At 37.0% G+C, this 19,023-nt stretch overlaps 3 protein-coding genes across 3 annotated transcripts; 2 read left to right on the top strand and 1 right to left on the bottom strand.

Annotated features, from left to right (window-relative positions):
* Positions 1–78: 78 nt before the first annotated feature.
* LOC129566339 (microtubule-associated protein futsch-like) lies at positions 79–4,086 on the bottom strand. The gene is made up of 4 exons (XM_055442185.1): positions 3,971–4,086; positions 3,360–3,746; positions 1,527–3,198; positions 79–1,445 (listed from the first exon to the last, which is right to left on the bottom strand). The coding sequence occupies exons 2-4, from the start codon at positions 3,417–3,419 to the stop codon at positions 394–396; spliced, it is 2,784 nt and encodes a 927-aa protein (XP_055298160.1). The 5' UTR covers positions 3,420–3,746; positions 3,971–4,086; the 3' UTR covers positions 79–393.
* LOC129566345 (uncharacterized) lies at positions 3,973–12,212 on the top strand. The gene is made up of 7 exons (XM_055442198.1): positions 3,973–6,213; positions 6,314–6,572; positions 6,693–6,968; positions 9,616–10,541; positions 10,638–10,937; positions 11,062–11,419; positions 11,582–12,212. The coding sequence occupies exons 1-7, from the start codon at positions 6,099–6,101 to the stop codon at positions 11,733–11,735; spliced, it is 2,388 nt and encodes a 795-aa protein (XP_055298173.1). The 5' UTR covers positions 3,973–6,098; the 3' UTR covers positions 11,736–12,212.
* Positions 12,213–16,377: 4,165 nt separating this feature from the next.
* LOC129572001 (pickpocket protein 28-like) lies at positions 16,378–17,747 on the top strand. The gene is made up of 4 exons (XM_055451905.1): positions 16,378–16,448; positions 16,513–16,744; positions 16,816–17,168; positions 17,229–17,747. The coding sequence occupies exons 2-4, from the start codon at positions 16,590–16,592 to the stop codon at positions 17,510–17,512; spliced, it is 792 nt and encodes a 263-aa protein (XP_055307880.1). The 5' UTR covers positions 16,378–16,448; positions 16,513–16,589; the 3' UTR covers positions 17,513–17,747.
* The last annotated feature ends 1,276 nt before the right edge of the window (positions 17,748–19,023 follow it).

The following is a 19,023-nucleotide window of genomic DNA, read 5'->3' as shown; positions in this document are numbered from 1 at the left end:
TATTGCTTTTGAAATTAAATTCCGAAGAAAAAATATTGCTCTCTAACCGATTACATCCGATTACAAACATACAAGAACTGCGAATGAGACCAACAATTCGATTATTTTATTCAAATCAATTTATCAAATCAATTGACAACGTTTCAATAACAAAAAATATAAAGTTTTCGTATTACAATAAGATAAATGACAATTTTGGCTTCTTTTTTTTCAAAACCAATGACAATGAAAATTGTTATTGTTTATATCTTCAATATACTGTTAATAAACGTGTAAAAAAGTTCATATGTAAATATTTCATTTTTGAAATTAATTCGATACTAAAACTAGCATCACAATTGAACTGCTTAAATGAGTAATTTATGTGTATTTTGCTGTTTTTCATGGCAAATCTTAATGGCCAAAATCACCACCGAATGCCGAAACGCTGTCTGAATTTTCAGATGTAATTGATATAACTGAAGCAACATCATCGAATTCTTGACTGTCATCGCCTTCAACCACATTGGAATCTCCTTCAGTTGCCATTTGTTGATCGTTTGCTTGTTCACTCTCGCTGTCGTCCCAATCTGCAATAATTTTGTCAATTTGGGATTTTTTGTCCTCTGCCCTTTTCACTTTTATTTTACGTATGTACGGTTGTTGCAATTCGCCCGTGGACTTCGGAGGTTTTTCTTGTTTCACAAACGATGCCGCGAGAAAGATTTCCTTCGTCGCGATTTCTTTCGTTTCTTTAGTCTCGATTCGATTTGTTTCCTCTGCTAAAATGTCTTCTGTTCCTTTAGCCGCTTCAGTTGCAACAGCGGTGGCTTCATTTGGCGCATCAGGCACCGTTGGCTTATATTCAATTGCATTATCTGTTTCGATTAACAAACCGAAAGCAAATTCTTGTTGCAAATTTTCTTTCGCTTCATTTGGATCTGATAAATCTGGAAGTTCAGCGACCCAGTCAATTTTGCTTTTGGTTTTTAATGCAATATCTTTTTGAGATTTTGATGCTCTTTTGGGCTTCGGAAGTTTTTCAGCCTTTGGCTTTGAAGACGTTTTCCGAGATCGTTTCGACGAACCACTTTCATTTGAATCATCTTCGGGTTCAACCTTTATGATTTTGTCCGCTTTGGGATGTTTGTAGATTGGCCGCTTTTTCGTCGATTTTTGGGCAGGAGATGCCATGGCAGGCGCCGGTGCCATTTCAACGGAGATCATTCGGCTTGTCACATTTGCTACACTTGGTGGAAAGCCATGCAATGACTCCAGTTGTGAGCTTTCAGAGTCATCAGAGATCAATGATTGAACAGATTTAAGGCACTTTTGATTCGAGTTTCCATTTTCTGCAGTTGCAAAGTTGACATTCGATTCAGAGTTTGCATGAGATAAGACTGCCGGATTGCAATTTTGATTCAGAATTGGTTCAAATTCAGTTGATTTCGATTTCGATTCCGATTCTAAAATGAAAAAATGATTTAATTTTTTTTTCGAACAAAATGTTGGTCATTGAATGGATTGAAGAGGGAGTTTAAATTCACCTGTATCAGTAACGAGTATAATTGGCAGTGACATAATATCGTCTTCATCCACATGTTTCGTTGACTTTGTGGTTCGTCTACGCTTCGGCTTCGAGGCACCATCTTCACCGATCACAGTTGAATCATCTGCTTTTGGCTTCTTGATATAGCTACGTTTTTTGCTTTTTGTTTTGCTTTCGGTCGTCGAATTATCACTCGTTACCGTTAAAGTTATGTGCTTTTGAGCATTCTTTTTCACCGGCCCTTTCTCTGAACCCTTTTCATCGGCGCTCTTCATTTCACCATCGGCCATTTTCTGTTCGGTATCTTTCTTTTTACTCGTCGTACGTTTTCTTGGTGGCTTTTCTTCTTTCACCTTAGTTTTTCTGGCCAGTTCCTGCTTCGGTGCTTCGAAACTACCTGGCTCTGAATGTTTTCTGGACTTTTCTTCCTTCACTTTAACTGCTTTAGCGTCTTTTTTGGTGGCTTTTGACTTTGATAGCTCTTTCTCTTTTTTCCCTTTTTTCACGCTACTCTTTTCACCTTTAGTCATTTCAGTTGGGCGCTCTTTATTGATTTCCATTTTCGACGACGCTACTTTTGGTTTTGCTGTCATATTTTCAGCCATAGAAGCACTTGTAACCGTTTCACATCTAGCACCAGTTTTACTTTGTTTGGGTGCCGTCCGTTCCAAACTCTTTGGCACACCATTTTCATTGCCCATTTCAAAATTGCTTGGTTCACCTTCGAACAATTTGTCTTCTTTCGCCTTCATGTATCGACGCAAAAAGCCAGAGTTGATTTTGGTGAAGTCAATGGAGCTCAATTGCTTGGCCAATGCAGTGGGCCGCAGTATGTTGGCCGATTTTAAGGCGGTAGTAAATGATTTCGTTGCTAAAGCTTGTTGTGGTTTCAATTTCACTGGCTTTTGTTCCGGTTCAGGTTCGGTTTTTACTGGCGATTCTTCGACTTTTACCTTTGATTGACTCTTGCGTGCCTTACGAATTGCCACTGAAAAGGATTCCGTCGATTTTTCCTTTGTCTTCGGACTTTTTGTACTTTTCGCTTTTTCGATGTGTTGAATGCATTTCGAGAGTTTCGCTTCGGATTTTGCTTTGCTTGCAACAGCTTTCGACCTTTTGCCACTCTCGGCTTTCACGGATTTTACTGGTGTAACATTTTTGGCTGGCGAGTCTTTGAGCAGATTATCGATTAGATCATCGACGCCATTTTCGTCGAGCACCTTATCGGTGTTGAAATCGGCCGGCATAATGTCATCGAGAAATTCAAAAAAGTCCGGATTGACCGCATTTGATTCAGGCTGTGGTTTGTCTTCCTCTGGTTCAGGCGCTGGTTCCAAATCATTTAGAAGATCCGATAAATCACAATCATAACTTTCAATGTTCGGATTTCTTTGGCTGTCACAGAATAACTTGGTGGAGAGAGGAGTTGTCGATTGATACATGGGCTGATCATCCAATGGGACTCGAAAGATTGCCTCTCTTCCACCTTCAAACACCTCTTCGTAATAGTAAACGGAATTGTCGATTAAACTCTTGAAAATAAATCGTTCGAATGGGTACAAGCACGATGAACCAGCACACTTGTAAATGGCCTCTTCCAAACTGATGTAGTAGTACCGCAATTTGTTGTCTATGCCATTTGCAGCACAATACGGACATGTTTCCGAGTACTAAAATTTAGGAGAAGAGACGCAAAAAGGAAAATGTTGGAATTATTTCAGTTGAAATGAACGAGATCTACTCCGTAATTTAATTTTAGTTTCTAATTAAACAAAAATTCAAAATATCATGGTTGGAAATGTTGAAAAAAAATCACATCAATCAAAGTTACCTCAACAATGGGCTCCTTCACTAACACTTTCCGGGCTTTGATAAGAAGTTCGGCATTCATTTTTTACTTTGATTTATTTTCAATCAATAAACGCTCACAATTTTTGCACGTAAAAACTAGAAATTCATTTTATTTTCCACAATCGATTTGCATCGGCATCATTTGCTGTGATAAGGCTACTGTGTGTATAAACAAACTCTAATCGTTTGCAGCACGTTTTGTTCGAAACGTCAATGTCACATTGGTCATTATGTTGTGACTCGTTGCGGCTCACGTGAAACAATGTGCTTGTTGTGTTTACATTGGACGTTAGGTGGCGTTCACATGTCGAATCGGTTCACGCATTGTAAATGTGTTTGACGGAAAAAAAGTGAAACAAAGAAATATCTACGATAAAAAAAGTGAATCAATGGCATTTATTTATTCAGATGTGCTTTCAAATTGCGATACACGTCGCGTGAATTCGATGAAACGTTAAAATAACAAATTTCCGGAATCGATTGAGCTTCAAATTGGAAATGGATTTTTTGCTTGGATCTGAACAGGCCTTCATGCGAACCGAATAGACACATTCCGAACCAGCTGATTGAAAATGTAGAAAATTGACATACACAGACCGAATTGATACGTTTTAAACCGATATTACGACGTTCGTGTTTTACGAAGTATATTTGGTTGATTCTCTTCGTCTACACTTCTCACATCGCTCAGTTCTCACACTGAATGTGTCTGAATATTGGTGACCTTTGAATTGTGCTGAAAATGTCAAATATTCGCACTAATTCGCCGACCATATTTGCTCATTGTGCTCAATGCACACACATCGTGAGACTAATTTTAATAAACACACACATAAATTTTTCTCCGTTTCGTCTCGATTTTTTTTTGCTCTCGGCTCACACTCTCATCGCATACAATAGAGTTTTCCTTAAATTATACATTTGGCTGAGCATATTTAATTCGCCTTTTCTTATTGGTTGATTCGTTTGATGACATCTTGAAATATCCAGGTATTTTTTTAGTCGAATCATGTGCTTGAAATAAATAAACAATGATTTTGTGCTAGACATAACGCCCAACCACGACGTGAATTGTTAGTTTTTTTTTATTTGTGTGAAACAAGAAGCAGAACTTAGCAGAAGAACAACAAAAAAAGTGTCGTGTGTAAATATTTTCGTCGATCAAATTGTCGAGCAGATCACAAATTATCAGCTTAAATCGAAGGCCCCAATATATCTGTGCTCCGTTTTTGTTCGACGACATTGTGCAACATTTTTTTTACGTTTGTTGTTTTTTTCTTCGCCCTCACGTCATTTTGCTCGATATATTTATTTTTTTCGTCAAAACTAGTGGATCAGAGACGTGTAATCATAATTTAATAATGGCATTGTATATCACCGAAAAATATTGATATACTCATATCTGTCGAAAGAGAGAACGAGAGACAGAGGGTATGTGTTAAAGACACAGAACAGAAGGATTTAAAATTCTAAAGCAAAGCAGAAGAAACGAAAAAAAAGTATACGCAAACCGAGTGTGTGAGAGCAAATTATTCGCGGGTAAATATAATCTGAGCAGCTGCTGGTGCAAATCAGGCGAAACGGTTAAGGATAATCAAATTTCGACGGCTAACATACACGCAGCACGTACACATACTCTATTTATATATACATATATATGCACACTTACTCACTCACACACATGAGGACATACGCATGGAGCAATGTGTTTTAGTTATCTGAAGCCAGCGCGAAAGCACACATTGCAACCAAATAAAAGTGATGAAAAAACAAGTGACAAGTTTTGACTCACATAGTTCACACACAACACGGTGTACGGTGTGTGGTGGTACTTTGCGCGTTGTAAAAAGAAGCAGCAGGCAAGCAAGCGAGCGAGCGGAAAGAAAAATGTGTACAGTCGAAACATAGAGCAAGTGAAACACACATTTTCACAATCGACGACCAGATAAGAGCAAATAAATTTTTATTACGACGATTAGTCGAATAACAAAATTCGGGTGCTGCAGAGTGTCTACGTTCATACGGAATTCGCGCATCGAATGTGACACAATAATAATTCAACGTGAACATTAATCTAATTGGAATAGAAGAACTCAGCAGTAACAGTTCGCACTCGTCTGTCGCTTCGTTTCCAAAAGAAAGGAAGTTCAGTCTCGCAATACCGTGTGCAAACTATTTTAATTTTTTCCCCGTTCAAAGTATCTTGCATTGGTGTTTATAACGAAAACAAAACAAATTGTGTCGCATATGGAGTCTTGCACATCCAATCCAATCGTCGCATTAGCAACCAACACTCTCCGGCTATCGCAATCGAAAAACACATTTATTTACTTTGTCTCGAGAATTATTTAACAATAATTGTTTTCGGTTCGGTTTTCGGTTGACCTTTTTTTCTTTTTTTAAAATTTGGTTGATAGGTGTGTGTTCTTTTTTTTCTGTTGTGTTTATTAATCGAAAGTTAAAATATTTGCGGATAAAACAAAAATTCAAGTCAACACTGATTTTGGTTGTTATCGTTTTGTTCGGTAGTGTTTGCGTTTCGGGTGGCGAATTCACCACACGACCGATTTTTTTGTTGTTGTTGTCATATAATTTCTTGTTCCTTTACGAAAACGTATGAAAAAACGCTGTGTTTGAACAGACGACCAGATACTGTGTTCTTTGTTGTTGTTGTCATCGTCGTCGTCGTTAGAACGCTGCAATCGATACAGCCGACACAATGAGAGTGGTTGCATTGGTGAGCGGGGGCAAAGACAGCTCCTACAATATGATGAAATGCGTTGCCGAGGGTCATGAAATCGTTGCTCTCGCTAATTTACATCCAAAAGACAAAGGTTTGCCACTGCACTGTTCTATTTTAACAATACATTGTGTTTTTATTGATTTTCAATTAAATAAAAATATTGCCATTCTTTCTGCATTCACCATTCACAGATGAATTGGATAGCTACATGTATCAGACGGTTGGTCATATGGGCATTACAAAGCTTGCCGAAGCGATGGAGTTGCCGTTGTATCGCATGGAAACAAAGGGAAAATCAACGCAAACCGGAAAATCATATGTACCAACCGATGACGATGAAGTCGAAGACCTTTACAACCTACTGAAAATGACCAAAGATGAAGTCAACGTTGAGGCAGTTGCTGTTGGTGCTATATTCTCTGATTACCAAAGAGTTCGTGTGGAAAATGTGTATGTGCATTTATATTCATGACAATTTTCTCTGTCGTGAAATTTTTCATACTTTTTTTTCGTCGATTTTTCACATTTGACTGATTTTTCTACTTTGAAATATTTTCCATCCCCTTGCAGTTGTATGCGCTTGAATTTGGTGTCACTGGCTTATTTATGGAGGAGAGATCAGACTGAGCTTCTGCAAGAGATGATAGATTGTCAAGTTCATTCGATAATAATTAAGGTTGCGTCGTTAGGTTTAGTGCCAGATCGTCATTTGGGAAAATCGTTGCGTGAACTTCAGTCACATCTCGAAAAGATGAAGGAAAAATACGGTTTAAATGTGTGCGGTGAAGGTGGTGAATACGAAACATTTACACTCAACTGTCCATTATTCAAGCAGCAAATTTTCATGTGAGTGTGTGTGACTTGTTTTTTCTCTTCTCTCTTCGATTTTCGCATATAAATGTTACTTTTTAGTTGATTTCGCTTTTAAATTGACCTAAATTAATTCCGCATTTTGAAAACAACACAAAAAAACCGTGTTTACATGAACTTGACACATTCAAATACACGCACAATCCGAATTATATATAAATAGGTATATATACAAATCCAGTATCTAAATTATTAATTGGTCCGCAAAGATGATAGGAACGTTTGATATTTTTGGCCATTCTATAGAACATAATTTCGCATCCACGGAGCAATAAAAAAATAAACAACACATTTATCGCGTTATTTTCATTCATGATTAGAAATGCTCATTGCCTCCAATTCTCGCGGTCAACTTTTTAATGAAAGTAAAAAAAAAGTATGAAATATAATTTAAACGATTTGCATAAAGAAAACGAATTTGCATACACACCGTGTATCACGATGTTGTGATGATGTCATTGCCATTTGAACTTTATTTGCACGAATGCTCGGTGTGGCAAACATAGTCGCTGGGGCTCACAAGTGTTTGCATTTTTTTTCACTCCCGCTTCCTCACTATATCGCTTGTTGTACACCGCGAAAGTGAAAAAAAACGATTTAAAATTAGATTTAGCACGTGATTTCGCTTAATCTCATTTGGCAGTAAAACAAGCCAGTGGTGACGGTGACCGTAATTACACGAAAACGAGATGTTGTATGCGCACAGGAACAAGTTGCGATAACATATTTACAATAAAATGTAACGATACATCGATAACAAAAGGAATTATTCTTGAAATTGACCGATTAGCGGCTGTATAGCAGCCCGATCTTTTTCTCTCACATCTCTCTCACACACTATCACTATCTCTCAGTGTGTCCATCGATTATTTTTGTTATCCCCCCGTACTGGTTGATATCATATATAGTAGTATCCAAACTCAAGTGGTTAAACTAATTAAACGCTAGGGGTTTCACGCAAACTCGAAGGCCGAAGATTTTACTAAATAGCTGGAAATAAAACAATTTTATGTGTAAACTATAAATATTGCTTCTTTTTATTCATAAACTCGAATTTTTTAGAATTTTTTGAATCTAAAAATTCTGGAAGTGGGTTTTGGTGGATCCTCAGGATTGTTCAAAACCGCTCCTGGTTCTGGAAGTGGATCCTCAGGATGGACCAGGAATGGACATTTCCATTGTCAAACCCAATCTGATCCATCCTGAAGATCCACCAAAACCCACTTCCAGAACCGGGAGCAGTTTTGAACGATCCTGAGGATCCACCAAAACCCACTTCCAGAACATAATTTTCAAGGTGAATGTTGAAATATTTCGAAATAATACGGATTTTGGTGAATCCCAGAGAATGTGAGAGAAAAGAGAGAAATATTGAAATTTTAGATGAATTTTAAGTTGCGTGAAACCCCTAGATTAAACGTGTCCATATTGATGGTTGTTTGCCATAAATTATCGATGAATATGTTGAAATTTAGGAATAGCAACAAGCTGAGTAATGCTCAGCACGAATTAATTCATTGGTCGACGGATACATTGTGGTGCGCTATCAAATCGTCTGATCGAAATAAGTTAACTGATAAAAGGATTTCTTTGGAATACCAAATGTCAAAGTCGAATTCGATTCGAAATAAATAAATAGATTCGCAGAAATTCCATAAACGCTCAATAATTGTTTCGGCGATAAGTCCGCCCGCTCGGATGACCTCACTTGCATGTTGTCATTCATTTTCAAAAGTCCATCGATGCAATGATTTTCAACATTGTTTTTATTTTTGATGGGAATTTTTGTTTTGACTTCACATCACCCTGTCTCCTTCATTATTTTTTTAATCATTTCTTCTGTACTTTACTGTATTCTTTCACCGTTATCATTCGCGGTCAAAACACATTGCTGTCTATTCAATAATTGCTGATTGTTCCACATACACACGGTTGAGATTACTAATTCCACTTGACAATCGGCAGCGCGCGCGGACGCGAAATAACAGATAAATAATGTACACATGGAATTTATTTTTATGCGGCTCTTATTTTATTTCCTGCAGCGTTTCTGCATGTGTACAAATCGATTGCACTGAATCAACACTATCTTAATCTACTTGCTTGCGCTTTGTTTTATTTGTTTGTTCGGCGTATAAAATACATTTGCATTTGTTGTTGCACGTATTGACACAATAACATTTTTGAAAAATCCGTTCTATTTTCTTAATTCATTGAGGAAGCCCATGTGACTATTTGTGTGCATTTGTTTTGCTTGCTACACGGCTTCATCAACTGATAACAGAAATCAACAATCATGTCAACGAAAGAGACAAAGTTGCAAAGAAGAAGAAGAATGAATCTAGTAATTGATAAGATAGCCGGCATGCATTGTGAATCAATCTCAGCAATTGTCTCAGCGCAATGCTTTTCAATGATCAGCAAATGTCTCGATCGCGTGGTGCCATGCTGGACTGATAGATATTTTGGGTGCTAAGCCAATGTTTACAAAAAACAGTGTTTCAACTTTGGTTTGTGCCGGCAAGCATTGACGCAAATTCACAACATTTAATCTTCGCCTTTCGTTTTTGCCTTAAATTTACGATTACTAATCGGTTTGCCGTTGGTTTTTCTGCATTTTCAGAGAGGATTTTCAAACGGTCATTAGCTCATCGGATCCAGTGTGCCCGGTGGGCTATATCAATTTCACCAAATTGCGTTTAATCCCGAAAACTCGTGACAATGAAGCGGAAGTTGTGGTCAAGAAATCAATTGACTACATTAGCGACCTGAATGAATCGAGCTACAGTGACCTGAGCGATCCGGATTTAAGCGAAACCGAGCTGGAATTCATTGAAATGGAAAATCGCATGAAAGAATCGATGAGCAAAGAGGAAATTGCAAATATGTCACGCAGCAATAGCTTGAGCCACGGTTCGTTGCTATCATCACCGGTGCGAATACTTACAAAGAAATTCGCTGCCGATGACGAGCCCGACGAGAATGGAACGACGAAAAACGGTTTGATTGACATAAGTCAGGATGACGGCGGTGGTGGCGGCGGAGGCATCGGCAGTGATAGCCTCTCGAAGAGTTCAACATTTCGTTTTGACATTGAACAACGTCCAATCGAAAATAAACCGAATGTGGCAATCAATCCACGCGGTTGGATGTGGATAGGTGGCGTCCAAGGTACGGGCACTACATCAAAAGAGGGAATGCAGAATGCAATAGATATTTTACTGAACATAGTTAATGAAAATGGTTATGAACTCAACAATCTGTGTTATGTTTCGCTGTATGTACGCAGCATGAACGATTATGCCGAACTAAACGATGTTTATGTGAAAACATTTGATTTCCAAAATCCACCGTCGCGTGTATGCATTGAGAGCCCGCTCCCAGACGGTTTGCAAGTTATCATGGAGGTGGTGGCTTTTCGACCACGTTACAAGGACATCAACAATCAGCGTCATACGATGCACGTGCAAAGCATTTCACACTGGGCACCAGCCAACATTGGACCGTACAGTCAATCGACTAAAGTCGGCGAAATCACATACATCGCAGGTAAATTATTCTGGAGTGACTTTTCTATTTAACTATCGAATTGATGTTGTTCTTAGTTTCACAAGTAATTTGATGTCTCTTTTTATGGTTTTGCAGGACAAATCGCTCTGGTGCCAGGAAGTATGACTATCATTGAAGGCGGAATTCGTCCACAATGCAAACTAACATTGAGACACATTTCACGAATTGCAAAGGCAATGAATAATGGACAATTACGGGATATCGTTCAGGGAATTTGCTTTGTCACACATCCAAATTATGTGGCCGAGGCGAGGCGTCAGTTGGAACGCCGAACAACGAATGCGATCATGGATTATATCGTTGTGCCGGCATTGCCACGAAAAGCATTGGTCGAATGGCAGGTGTGGGCTCACTCGCACAACGACAAATTTGATTGTAAGTGTCGATCGATCAGGGTTTTCAATTAACTTGGAAGCTGTCATGATTTCTCTTCATCTTTTCAATTCACAATTTCTGTAACAAATAAACTCCAACTAATCACTCTGCTGCTCACATGTAGACGAAGAAACCGGCTGTTCCGTTGGAGATTATACCGTGTCTAGCCGTCGTCGTTGGAACTATGAAAACAATTGTGCAGCCATTGTGTGCTATGTATCAACCGGCTTAGCATCGTCATCAACTCAACTCACCGATTTATCGGATGATATAATCCAACGCCATCAGCAGTTAGCACAAGGCCTTACCGTTGACAATGTCACAGAGATCATCCAATATGTTGTAAATAAAATGCTTCGCTCGAAAGGTGTTCCGTCGGCCTATTTCGTCGATGCACAAAAGCAATCAACCAACTCAAGCAATAGTACAAGTGCTGAAGTTCGACTACCAGCCATCCATTTGAAAGTATTCTACCAAGTGAGGTATGCAACAATGAAAATAGCAAACATTGACAATACATTTAAGAGGAAGAAAATTATTTTTTCGTCTCCAAATATGATTTGATTTAAATCAAACTAAATAGATTTTCAAATATTCACGATGATTAGTTAACGACCCAAATCTCTTCTCTTGCATTTTCACAGTTCGACACCTCCAATCGGCCTCCTGACCCAAACCATTGCCGAATTCCGAGAACGAATCAGCGACCAAACCCTAATCACATTCACCGTATTGCCGGCCAGCAGTTTGCACAATTTCAGTACATTTTTATCCATCTATGGCATTCGACATTTATAATAGTTTATACATAGCAAAGAATCAGATTGTTACTAAAAACATACCAAATGAATTTCGTCGCTTTTTTTTCATACTGTTTATATATTTTGTCAATGGACACAAAAAAAAAATCTGAGGCACCTGTGCGCCGCTTTTCGTGGATATAAAATTGCGAATGGATGTGATTTTGTTAAATAATTTTTTTTCTGTGTGTGTTTTCTCCATTGAAACGAGAAGAATAACCAGAAGGAGCGAAGCTTCAAAAACCGCATCGAAACGACGCAGAAAGACAAATTAAATGAATAATATTAGATGATAAGACGATATGGAAATCAGTTTTGTTTACAATTTTGAATGTTTCTGGATTTTGACAGTGCATTGTAACTCACACACACATAGACACAAATGCAATTTTCCAACATTCACAATCAAAAATATTTATTGAAATAAAAATTAAATTTGCCAACAATCGTGAGCGAAAACCAAACGAGATAAAAACTTGAGATGAGTTATTTAATCAAAAAAAGGGAGAAAAGAGAAAACAAACGAAAGTCTATGTATGTGTTATTTAAAACGAAACGAAACCAGAAATGAAAACTGTTTTTTTCTACGAGCTAAACATACAACTAATTATATACTATATACACACACGGGGATTCAAGTTTTTTTGATTGATTTTTTTTTACAATTGTTTCCATTGCACAATTCAGTCGATACACTTGTGAGCGAATTTATACAACCACACTACACATCCCACAATTCGTTTTTTCTTGATTTGCAAATATCAAAAAGGAACAAAAAGTTTGAAAAAATAAATAAATCATGTGTATGTTTATTTAAAATGTGCCTCCTAATGAAATGAAAACATGTACGGGTATTCAACGCCGTACAACATTTATTTACACAAGTCCAGAGAGTATTATTTGTTGGACGTGTGCTGCGATTTTTTTGATTGATTGATCGATTGAATGATAGATCTATAAATATATCAGGCAATACAAAGCGAAATTTTGCTTCGAATTCATTCATACTTCTGCTCAGTTTGGAACCGAAAAGAAAGAAAAAATGTTTAAACTAAAATACTTTACAAGTTATGAGGATGTGTTCGTAACTAGACCAAAAGAAAAACTAAGCAAATTTTTTTTTAATCTTTACTAAATACAGTTATGTTTACTAACATTGAAACTATTACATTTGATATTGATGTATTGCTAATAAAAAATATTTTTTCGAAAAAGAGAGAAAAAAAATAACTACAGCACAATCCATTTGTTTGGTTTTTTTCATTTACCAGTGAAGTATTTTAGAAAGAAAATATTGAAAGACTTTTGTTTTTTGCTTGAAAGAAAAAGAGTAAGTTTGAATGGTGTTAACGTTTCCATTTGAACACAGTTTCCGATCGAAAATCTTCAGCTCACGTTCTCATGACTGGAACTGTCAAAAGTGACGTTTTGACGTTGACAGTTCGGCCGATGTATAGACAACCTCAAAACAAAGTGTGGATTGAAGTTGATAAGAGCGATGGAATAACAGCATTCGACGTTTCTTTTTGAAGAAATCATTTCTTTCTTTACATAATGAAAATGGGAAGTGCAAAGCAAATTTTCGACTCATTGCCTGGAATCTGGAAGTTAACGCGTGAAACATTGACACCATTAAAGCAATGGCAACATGCGGGAGCCGAATGTATAAAAGCGAGTGGGTTTGCGATATTCACACCGGCCGAATCGGATCCGGATTTGTTGATTTACTCCGAAAAGGTGACTATCAACGGTGGTAATGACAATAGCAACGGAATGAATGGAATGGAAGCCAAACAGAAGTACAAATATCATTATGACAGCACCACATCATCATTAACCAAATATTTTTTTGACGATCGACTATTTTATACGCTAAAAATTGACGGCAAACACGATAATGAGAGCACTGAAGCAACGGCATCGAACCAAGTGAGCGGATGCGGCACACATTTGTGTATCCAGGACCTATACGAAGCAAATTATTCATTTTGTAATGACAATTATTTTGAACTGAAGTACACCATCAATGGCCCGAAAAAATGCTATGAAATTATCAATACGTATGAAAAATGTAATTCCAATGAAGTGGCTGACCTAGACTTTCGTATGGAAAATGGTGAAATTTTGTGAATTTGTTGAAAAAAGAATAAATACTGGTTTTTGTATATAAATAAAATCTGGATTGTTCATTCATTTGTTTAAAGTGACATTAATTATTGCTCAATTGAATGTGTCGTTGATAGAACAAAAATAGACATTGGTTCAATGCACGCGATACATATTTGGCATGCAAACTGCTAAACCTTCACTTTGTTGCAACAAATTCTAATACAATGTTGTTCAGGGCACACTTTCAACATTTAAAATATAATGAAGAACAAACATTAACGATTAATCGACTGGTTTTCTATGAAGTACTGGGAAATTGGGGTAAACGATCGCTGCAAATTAATTTCCATTCACAATGCCAAGTTTATAGAAATTTCCGGATTGAGCTAAAATCAAACCGGACAAATCTGACTTTGTTACCATGTGCATGATAGACCATTCACTTTGATTTTCAAGAGATTGTTATCCCTTTTTTTTCTTTGATTTGAATTGAATTCGACGCGTGCCTTTGTTCCCAGCTCAAGTTTCTTTTTGCTCCGTAGGTGGAACAAACAATTGGACGGATTTCAAACCGAAGCTTGAACAGCTTTATCGAACCAAAATTTCTGTGTCATCACGATTCAGAATTTAGTGTAAAAAAATGTGTACGTACAAGGACTAATCGATTGAAATGATTGAAAGCTCATCGGGAAATTATCGAAGAATTGTGTTGCTTGGTGATTAAAGACACCAGTAACAACTGAGTTTTCATTGGGCCAGTATACCTGCGGTGGCCAAGTGTCTTTCAAGTGTGTGTATGTGTGTTGTCTGTGCGCCAAATTCTCTTTTACATCATTAATCTAAATAAAGTCAGCTTCGAAAATAACATGTACTGGCTAGACATCACCGACGGTTGGCAATTGATTTTCATTAGCTTCATTAACAAAAAAAACCTCAATTTTCACATACTAGTAGTAGTAATTGGATTCAGGCAATTTTTCAATGGAACTTTGGTGAGTGTCACCCCAGAATATGACTGACATTGTTAAATCTAATACACAATCATGGTTCATAGGTGATTAAAATGGTCTCAATAAATTTAATTGGCTATATGACAAACTCAAGTCCTGCAACCATAATTTAATTGACATTCTGCGTTTATATAAAAATCAACTTGAACGTGCACGAAACACAATTCATTCGGACTTCAATCGGACAGTAGACATCACGTGAAAAATGTTCCAGCCAAGCCCACGGATTAATGTAAGTTTAATTCGCCAAAGAAAACGACCACCTCGACTTGTGCGACGGCTGGGAAGTGATGAGCCGGGCTGCAGAGACACTTGTCGAGACAATTTCCGGCAATACCTATTGAATACGACATTACATGGGCTAAAATACGTGGGTGATGACACCATCACATTTTTCGAACGGTGACTCTCTTTTGATCAAAATTAAATACTCAGATGACGAGAAATCAACTGAAATTCTGGGTAAATCATTTCAGCATATTTTTTGGGCTCATGTTCTTCGTGGTGTTTTTTCTGTCCATTTATTTCATATCAAATGTTTGGTTCAAGTATTCAGCAACTCCGATGATCATCAGTTTGAGGTTTGCTATAGATTAACTGACTTCGAATGGAACTTTCCATAATGGAATTTTTAAAACATGCAACTAATTAATTCTATTCATATCCCATTAAGTTCTACATCAACTGATATTCGGCATTTACCGTTTCCGGGTAATTTTTTTCATTGCATTTTGAATTCAATTAAATTATTTTGATGTTTGAGAGCTAGTCTTATGACACTTTTTTTTCTTCATTTTTACTGTTTTCTGAAATATCATCAATGTGTACCAATTTTGCAGCTGTAACGGTATGTGGAATAGTACAATTCAATTAAATTTTCAGTCGATTTGAATTTGATTGTATTTCGGTAGGTATGTAATATGAACCAGGCGGTTAAGAGTGTGGTTCGAACTATTCCAACCGATCATGAAGACTATTCAATGATTCAGAGTCTGTGCACACATGCGGTCGATGAAAATGTCACCAATACCCAGGCGGGGAAATGGGCTGCATTTCAGAAACTGTTAGTAAAAGTAAGATACTCACAGATACGGTTTTTTATGAGTTCACAAAATTTTCTTCTTCTTCAGGTTTCACAGTCATGTGAAGAAATGTTGATAACATGTGTCTATGGAGGATTTGAATTCAATTGTACGGATGTATTTGTTACCGTGCTAACAGATGAAGGCTTATGCTGTACATTCAACGGAGTTAATAGAAAATTCACTGCAAAATCACAATACAAGACTCTTTTACATGAAAAATGTTGTTGCTTTGTACTGACTCCCAATGTTTCTTTTTTTTTCAACGTAAAGCAATACGCAGGAGTTTAACATAAGTTCATTTTTAGATGCGACAGCGAATGATTGGACACCTGGTTAGTGTTTTGTCAAAATAAAATTGAAATTGTTGATATAAAGTGTTATGTATAAAAAATTATTCACCAGAAAAGGGATTCTTATCGGAAGAATTGAAGTTAAACAAATCCGGTTACCCACGACCCGTTGCTGGTACAGGGACAAATTTGGGTTTAACCATCGTACTGGATGCTGGTAATATTCTTCTGCTCTGTAGTAGCATGGATTATGGCATTTTAACAATAATAATTTTTGTTAGGCATAAGTGAATATTACTGTTCGTCTACAAGCAGCTATGGCTTTAAAATATTATTACACTCGCCAAACGAAGCACCAATGATTTCACATTTTGGCACTTCCGTTTCGAATGGCTATGAGTCACGCGTTGTTATTACACCAACAATATCGGTAGCAACAGATCCGATTCGAAAGCTACCGGTCAGTGTTAGGAATTGCCTATTCGAAGACGAAAATTATCTCACATTTTATAGGTATGTAAAAAGTATCTTCGGACATAATTTAGTGAACTTTTTAATTTCTCTCTTTTTTGGAATGTTCGCAGAATTTACAGCCGAGGCAATTGCAATATGGAGTGCAATGCAAAAATCTTCTTATCCTATTGCAAGTGCATATTGTATTTTCAGCCTCGTTTCGAGGATGATATTACAATTTGCGGCCGCTCGGATGACGCGTGTGTCGAAGAAGTAACCTCACAAATTCAAATGCAAAAAAATGAATCATTCATATGTGATTGTTTGCCGGGCTGTTTTGAAATCTCTTATGATGCTGAAATTTCAATGGCTCCGCTGCTCCAACAGGCACCAATATTGGCAACCAAAGGTCTTCAGGGACCAAATGTATCTGTCATGCACATTTACTATAAAAACTTGTTTTATCGATCGCAAAAGAAAGAGGGTGAGTTTTTGTTGAGGACAATTTGTTTTCGTTTGTAATTTTATTATTCCCAAAATTTAGAGCTCATCGGGTTTACGGAATTTTTGAGTAACACAGGTGGATTGTTGGGATTGTTCATGGGATTTTCTGTGTTTTCCATTATTGAAGTGTTTTATTTTTTAACCCTTCGACCGTACAGCAATTATATGAAGGTATCCCAAAGGCGTCGCTTAGCATTTCAGCGAATGATCAAGAGATTCAAGAACCTTAGACCGAGACGAACTGCATCGGCATTGATGGCAAATCATGTTGATCACTTGGAAGTGATCCATGATAATGATATCGTTTACCCATACGTGGGCTAAATCATTTTACTTCATTAATTTAATGAGATTCTTTCGGATAAAAATGTGACTCACAGCACCAATGCACCATACCAATTCCAAACTCCAAAATTGTTTGAGACATATAACAAAGAAAATCCAACATTTTAGTGCAAGAAATAGAGTGTTTAAAAAAATCTGATAATTTCTTAAGTGCACCAAACATATTTGATTTGAATCAAAATGTTGATTTTATTCGGAAATTTAATAAATCCCATTGATATTTTAAGCATGCTGCCAGTAAATAAAATGGAAAATTTACAAAAAAATCACAAATAGATTAAGCTAATTGGATTTCGTGCATTTGTAACGTCAAAAAGTCCCCAGTGTAAAAATTTACTGTCGGGAGTACGAAAAACATTTAATTTACTTAATTTACCAAGAAAATACCGTTTCAACTTTTCAATTTGTCGAAATAAAATTGATTTTACCTTGGCATTGAACATTCACAACAAAAATAAGCGTTATAAGCGGCTTACTTTGCGTGTTACTGGGAAATTATCTCGACAAGTGACATGCTGTACTCAACTATGGTAATTATTAATTGAGAGAAATTTCGCAGGAATATTCCCTTTTCGGAGTTCTGGATTGGTATAAAAGCCACCGTGAAATAGCAAAACAATTCTAGTAAATATACCGAATTCATTCTAATCGGAGTTAAGTTATTCCAACCAAGATGTTCTATCCCAAGTATCAGATGGGTTTTTCACGGAATAAAAAGGAGAATCTTGACACAAATTTAGAACAATTTGAAACTGATATAAAGAAAAATTATCAAGTTTCTTGCCGGCATAATTTGAATGAATATCTGTTTAGCTCCTCATTGCATGGCTTACGATATTGCGGAGATCGAAGAATATCTCACTTTGAACGGTAATCCATTGAAAAAAAAAACTTCAACTGTAAATTCTTGTTTTCTAATCGTCGAGACCATTTTTTGAAGGATCTTCTTCGCTTGCATGTTTTTCGTGGTTATTTTGCTATCTGCGTTCTTCATCTCAAACGTATGGAGTTCGTCTCCCGTCATCATCAGTCTGAGGTAATAAAAAGTTTCATGTAGTAAGATTTTGATCGTGTCGATATTTTTTAAACTTTTTCATAATCGAGTCAGCTCAGAGGCAATTAGCGTGAAGGAGCTTCCATTTCCGGCTGTCACCGGTAACTATTTGTTATCTATGTATCATTTATTAGAGATTGTTATCTCTTCTTTTAACCTGTCTCTGTTCAACTTTTCGCAGTATGTAATATGAATCAAGTAAGAAACATTTCCAAGGGTAGTAAAGAATATGCGATGGTTATGGGCTTATGTCGACAAGATTTCTATTTAGGTAGATCAACTACATTGTGATAAAGCCCAATAACACAAAATTCAAACTCAAAATCATTGTAGAAAATGAATTGGCCACTGGCGCTGGGACCTGGGATCTCTATCGAGAGGTGCTTTTGAAGGTAAGGAAACGATTCTCATTTGAGCTACTGAATACGCTACTGAG

Source organism: Sitodiplosis mosellana, unplaced genomic scaffold, assembly GCF_009176505.1.
Source record: "Sitodiplosis mosellana isolate CC-2019 unplaced genomic scaffold, AAFC_SMos_1.0 Smas_scaffold_1, whole genome shotgun sequence".
In the NCBI taxonomy this organism is placed as follows: domain Eukaryota; kingdom Metazoa; phylum Arthropoda; class Insecta; order Diptera; family Cecidomyiidae; genus Sitodiplosis; species Sitodiplosis mosellana.
This window is presented reverse-complemented; position numbering and strand designations above follow the sequence as displayed.

Excerpts from the sequence above, each read along its gene's own strand:
- LOC129566339 (XM_055442185.1), bottom strand. The coding sequence starts at position 3,419 with ATGAATGCCGAACTTCTTATCAAAGCCCGGAAAGTGTTAGTGAAGGAG. Across the intron at positions 3,199-3,359 it reads TGAAGGAGCCCATTGTTGAG|TACTCGGAAACATGTCCGTA; the intron begins GTAACTTTGATT and ends CCTAAATTTTAG. Across the intron at positions 1,446-1,526 it reads TATACTCGTTACTGATACAG|AATCGGAATCGAAATCGAAA; the intron begins GTGAATTTAAAC and ends TTTTCATTTTAG.
- LOC129566345 (XM_055442198.1), top strand. The coding sequence starts at position 6,099 with ATGAGAGTGGTTGCATTGGTGAGCGGGGGCAAAGACAGCTCCTACAAT. Across the intron at positions 10,542-10,637 it reads CGAAATCACATACATCGCAG|GACAAATCGCTCTGGTGCCA; the intron begins GTAAATTATTCT and ends ATGGTTTTGCAG. Across the intron at positions 11,420-11,581 it reads AAAGTATTCTACCAAGTGAG|TTCGACACCTCCAATCGGCC; the intron begins GTATGCAACAAT and ends GCATTTTCACAG.
- LOC129572001 (XM_055451905.1), top strand. The coding sequence starts at position 16,590 with ATGATTTCACATTTTGGCACTTCCGTTTCGAATGGCTATGAGTCACGC. Across the intron at positions 16,745-16,815 it reads AATTATCTCACATTTTATAG|AATTTACAGCCGAGGCAATT; the intron begins GTATGTAAAAAG and ends GAATGTTCGCAG. Across the intron at positions 17,169-17,228 it reads TCGATCGCAAAAGAAAGAGG|AGCTCATCGGGTTTACGGAA; the intron begins GTGAGTTTTTGT and ends CCCAAAATTTAG.